The following is a 6027-nucleotide window of genomic DNA, read 5'->3' on the forward strand; positions in this document are numbered from 1 at the left end:
TAGTCTTGGGAAGGAACTTGCTTTGGTGGAACGTGTACGTTCAAAGGTTGTTGTAGTCGTACAACATAAAAATCAGATTGGACAGATAGTCTAGCTAGCTGTCTGGATTTACCCTGCAGAGATCTGAGGAGCAGTTAACCATAGTCCTCATAAATCCACCGGACGGACATCCGGCCAAATTTCCACTTCAAAATTTGTTGTGTACATTCTTTCCACAAGTCTGGTTTAGAGCTGCAAACAATTCACTAAATTGATGAGTCAGTTGAAAGAAAATGAAATATTATATATATATAGAAATATTATATATATATATATATATATATATATATATATATATATATATATATTATATACACACACTTTTTTTCAACCACAAATTCCAAACTTTTGATAGCTCCCATTTCTCAGATGTGAGGACTTTCTGCTTTTGTTTGTCTTAGATGATAGGTTTGAACTGTTGGTCAGACAAGACATTTGATGACGTTTGGTTTTGGTATTAGGCACCGTGAATTTCTGGTTTACTTAATTGTATGTATGTATGTATGTATGTATGTATGTATGTATGTATGTATGTATATGTATGTATGTATGTATGTATGTATGTATGTATGTATGTATGTATGTATTTATGTATGTATGTATATATGTATGCGTTTGTGTTCCAGACCACAGTCTCCTAGTACCTCCACACCTCCAGGAGCTGTATGAGATGTACATGAGGGAGCTGGATGAGAGGAAACTGGACAGAGCAATGGCCCTGGATAAGGTGACCACCAGACACACCATCAAGGTAGCCGCTGCATGACCAATCACATTTAGAAACAAGATTATACAGAACATATTAGGTGGCCTATATGAATATTGATGCTAATAATTCATACTAATCCTTTTCCAGGAGGGCTCTCTACCCAAGATCACCCTGCCCGGTCAGGGTCGTGACAACATGCAGGACATGGACTCGGACCAGGAGAGCGTACGCAACATGTGCTCGGATAACAGACGAGGCCAAGCCAAAATCCGTAGACACACTTTGCCCCCTATTCTGCCTGAGCCTGAGCTGTAAGTGGACATCTCGTTCATATATAGGATGCACAAAGAATTTCAGCCTTTGGCTGACAATAAAGTTGTATCATATCGTATGTTTTCCATTTAAGATTTATACAACAACTGCATTTACAGTAACAGCAAGTATCACAAAACCTCCATGTTCCAATGACCAAGTTCATTTCTCAGTATTGATCTCTCTCTTTCCCTGCATCAGTGACAATAACAGAGTTTTTAAGAGCAGCCCTCATGCCAGGCAGATCAAAAACTCTGCTGTAATGACCCCGCCTCCCATCCACATAAACGGGAAGGGCAACAGAGAGGTGAGGACAATTCTAATAGGCGGTATTTGACTCATTCCATTTCCATAGCTATCTCTGAGAAGGGCCTCATGCTGTTTCTATGTATGCTGTATTTTCTTTAATGTGTTTTGTTTTAATACCACACTGTAAAGCACTTTGTGCGGCATGTAATTGTATGAAATGTGCTATACAATTAAAGTTATTATTAAAGTTATTATTATTATTATGCTGTGATTTAATACAGTCTAATCAGGTGTTGCTTTTCACTTTAAGCAATATGGGATTCTGTTTAAATTAAACTCACAGATATTTCACTCTGGTAGAAGATTTTCATGTTCAACCCATGCCCTGCTCTCAACTCTTGCATTCAGGGTTTTTTCTCAGCTTTCCGTGTTGAAATTTGTTCCAGGCTTGAAATAATATTATCTCCATCTAATTTGCTCACTATGCAAATGTGAGTGTGAGTCATTGACGAGATGAAGGAAGAAGAGTTATGAGTGCTAGAATCCAAATGCCCTCCTCAAAGTAAAAATGTAATTTTCGAGAGGCACAGAATTAATTCAGCTGGCACCCAATCTAACCTCGACTGAAAGCAAAGGGCCGCAGCGACTGTCTGATCATAATGTGGCACTCTGCATCTCACGTTTGCAGCTGCAGCCGCTGGCTCCTGAGAGCTCTCTGAGCTACAGCCATCTCAGCCACAGTGTCAGCAGCCACCTGGACTCTTCACCCGAGAGCAGCGAGGCCGGGGCTGATATCCCGCTTTCACGAACTGGTAAGATTTTCAAACGAGTATATACAGTATGCAGTACCTGTTAGTGGAGGGACAATTGGGCTGGTGTGAGCACATTCAACCTACACAAATTAATTGATTATCAAAACTGTTGTTGATTCATTTTCTTCCAATCAACTAATAATCTTTCAGCACTAACAAATGGTTTGCTGTGCCCATAAAAGCATCATGAGCCATTCTTTCTGAGGTAGCCATTCTTTCTGAGGTAGCCATTTAATGGGCGGTGAAGTAAAATAACATACATGTCCCCGTGTCTCCGCAGAGCGGCAGCAGATCCTAAAGGGGGTCCAGAACATTGTAGTAAAAGCAGCCCGTCGACGCTCCAAAGCCCTGGAGGTGGACGCCTTGCGGTTTCCCCCTCCTCCCTCTCCCCTGGACCCCAAGAAGCAGAAAAGCAGCCTCTCTTTGAGTGAGGCGCCCCCTCGAGGTTTACCAATGCGATGCGGCAGGCAGCCTAGCCCTGAGCTCAGACACGCCACCTCGGACGATAACCTGTCCAGCAGCACGGGTGACGGGCCCGGCCTGCAAGTGACCTGGACACGCCCACGTAACCTTCACGTCGCCACCAAGAACCAAACACCCCGCGAAGTGGACTTTGAGGCTCGCCGCAAGAAGAGGCGCTCACGCTCTTTTGAGGTCACTGGTCAAGCAGTGAGTATTTTCCAAATTCTGCATGTTGTTATTATTGGGGAGGAAAGACTGCAAAGCAAGTGGCAACCAGCCTTATTGTACTCTATCAGCTTATCACATTCTGCTTTTTAAGTCTTTTTATTATTATTATTATTATTATCATCATTATTATTATTATTATTATTATTATTATTATTATGGACGCACAACATACAGAAAAATAAGGCAATCAGTCATCACTACATTCCAAGACAAAACAAAACCCTATAGTAACAATATGAACTGCAATGTACAGTCTGACATCAGAGCCCATTGATATATGCCGAGGACATTGAGCATACCGACCGAGCATAGTGTACACAGGACACAAAAACAAACTGGTCTGTATATCCAGTTTCAGATCATTTTCTCAAGTTAATGTGGAAATACCAAATGTTGCAAAATTCTTGGCGCTTCATTTCATATTATAATAAGCCTAAAAATGGCAAATAATTTGACAACTCCATCCACCTTCGTGACAATAGTGAAATTCTGGATTTCCTGTTTATCAGGCTATCATGTATCCCAATGAACGTTGGCATTTACATGTGCTTGCCCTGTAGCCTGGTTTTCCCTGGTGTAATGGTGTCACGTATTATGTATGTGAGCCATAAACTCATGAAATAGTTATCACAGGACTAAGCAGCACCATATTAGATTGTCGGTATAGGAGAAATTTTGAAATTTGATCTAATTTCTTACTCCACTCGCTTGCAGCTGCCTCAAACTAAGACAAGCACAGCTCAGAGGTTCCGTCCTCTGGACAGCACATCAGACCTCCATCTCCACAGCAACGGCCAGCCCCAGGCTCCCATGCTCCGCCCCCAGTACAGAGGGGTCCTTCCTCTCGCCAAAATCAGGGCACCCCACAACATCCAGCAAACAGGTAAACCGCTGTCACTGCCAGTGTTGACTAAGTGACGTTCCTCTGTAATAATCTTTTCTATTGAGCTTTGTTTTGTTATATCTCATGTCTTTCTACAGGCTTAAATGCAGAGTCCTCATCGGCCCACATGAATAACCTGAAGCGAGGGCCCCAGCTTCGGCAGCCCCAGCCCCTCCTCTACATCACCACCACAGGAACCGGGGGCCAGCGCACACGCAGACACTAAGCCATCACCCAAATGTATCCTCAGCACCAGCACTAACACCCAAACCAGCTGAGCTTGGAGGGGAACCTGAGAGCAACCAAACCCACCCTGAGCCTAACACCTCAGTGACTGACATTAGGCAAGATTGTGAGGCAGTATGTTGGAGACTAACCAGACAGTAGCTGGACACCTTCACACAGGTCTCCTCTGTGCTTTTTTGTGGACACTGAGCGGCAGCGCTGACAGGCTCTGAGATCTATCAGCCTACAGACGCCAAAGATTGCTAGACGTACAGTGCATGTTCTGTGTGCATGTAAAGTGTTTCCACTTTAGCTTGCTGTCGTGCTGAATTGTGTGTTATTCTCAAGTCAGGATGGTGTCAAGCTCACTATGAATCCAACACTGTACTAATCGTGTATTGTCAGTATATACAGTTTGGTAATGTTCAGTGCTTGTTATAAAGGCCAGAAACTGAAGCATTAAGCTAATGGGGGATGTTTATGGGACTCAATCTCATCGTAATGATGGAAATGAGAATCGATGGAAATGACTGCCTTTATTATAAGGATATTACACTAATGGCAATGTAAAACTGTATAAGAGAAAAGGCCGATTGTCAAATTGTTTCAGCATCAGTTTTTCTTGTGGTGCGGTTGTTTCAATGACACACTAATATTTGAGTCAAACTAAAATCTTGATCATCTTGATTGTTGTGCACTTCTGGATTGAAACTCAGTGTTGTATTCTCACACGCCGCGGGTCTATGCCTTTTCTTACCCAAACGTGACCGTTTAATGTCATGTCTGTTTGCATAGATGTATAGCACCACAAGTTGCTTTTCCAGATTAGTTGGCTGTATTTTGATGAATTATTTAACTGTTGCCTTCTTTTATGTTGCTGTCATCGACATTGTTTTCATAACTACGACTTTCTATGCTTTATTTTGTACTTTTTTTTTTTTATTTGTACCCCAATAAATTCAAAAAGTGAAAAATGATGTGTTTGCAGGAGTGAGAGAAAATGAGCGTAAGTTCAGTTCCTAGTTATCAACATTACTGACTTAAATATGCTATAATGGAAATGGAAATTTAGTGCGAGACTCACACAGGATGCTTTCTACTGATTGGATGTGTAATATTCTATAATGTCCACTAGATGTTGCACAGTAGCTACAGTACGCTATCTAATGGTCCATTCCTCTACTCACAACACATACGTTTCTCCTAAAAGAAAAAACTTGATTAGTTTGCTTAATTTAACATTTATTATTTGGTATCGTAGGCATTTTGTGAATACTTCTATGGCTGATATTGGAGGCTGCATTTATTATTTTTATCATAAGCAGCAAGTTTCTTTCTCTGCTATTTTAGTACTATACCCTAGGACTATTATGTAAGCACTATTCAGAAAATACAGATCAGGATAAATATGATAAGGTGTATTTGGGAAATGGGTGTTATTCTATCTTCTAGTCTGGGTTTTTGTGTGTGCTTTTTGAAGCACAACTATTATTTCAGAGATGAAACACTGCTTTGTGACCATAAACCTTTCTGGAATACAAATTTAAAGCTCCAATGTATTATTTAGTTGGCATATTATTATGTCAAAACTAACTGGCATGACTAATCAATGCTCCAAGTAAAGATTAGTCGTTATGTTAATGCCATGTGTCAGTTAATTGTTGATCAGGCCATCTTAATATATAATTCGGGAATGCTTGTTTGGAGTCCTTGAGACTGACAAGGGACATCCACCCCTGCCCAAATAATAATAATCACATGTGCTTCTATAAATTTGATGAGTGAAAGTCTATTTTTGTTCCAGATATGAGGTGGTTAGCATTCATCCAGTCCAGATAACCAAGTACAACTCACTTTCTTGCAGTTGTATACTTTGCCATTTTAACAAATTTGTGGCCGATAATACCTCCAAAAATTAGATTTTAAAAAGACAAGTAAACAAATGAAGTACAAGATACAACATCCCGTTGTATCTGGATGAGCTTTAGTCGGAAATACCGCCTCCTCTGTTCTATAGACAGCATTCTTATCCAATGAGCAATCACATGCTGCGTGATTGATATGTTAATCGACCAATCAGCGGTGGGATTACGGCTCTCGGGCGGTAG

At 41.0% G+C, this 6027-nt stretch overlaps 1 protein-coding gene across 1 annotated transcript in view; it reads left to right on the plus strand.

Annotated features, from left to right (window-relative positions):
• kif19 (kinesin family member 19) overlaps window positions 1–4882 on the plus strand; it is a 44676-nt gene extending 39794 nt beyond the window's left edge. Inside the window, exons 14-20 of the mRNA XM_039789196.1 lie at window positions 666–790; window positions 896–1059; window positions 1262–1367; window positions 1998–2121; window positions 2402–2790; window positions 3526–3694; window positions 3793–4882. Of these exons, the coding sequence (XP_039645130.1) occupies window positions 666–790; window positions 896–1059; window positions 1262–1367; window positions 1998–2121; window positions 2402–2790; window positions 3526–3694; window positions 3793–3920 (1205 nt within the window). The 3' untranslated portion in view covers window positions 3921–4882. The remainder of the gene's footprint in view (window positions 1–665; window positions 791–895; window positions 1060–1261; window positions 1368–1997; window positions 2122–2401; window positions 2791–3525; window positions 3695–3792) is intronic.
• The last annotated feature ends 1145 nt before the right edge of the window (window positions 4883–6027 follow it).

This window comes from Perca fluviatilis, chromosome 21 (assembly GCF_010015445.1).
Source record: "Perca fluviatilis chromosome 21, GENO_Pfluv_1.0, whole genome shotgun sequence".
Lineage (NCBI taxonomy): Eukaryota > Metazoa > Chordata > Actinopteri > Perciformes > Percidae > Perca > Perca fluviatilis.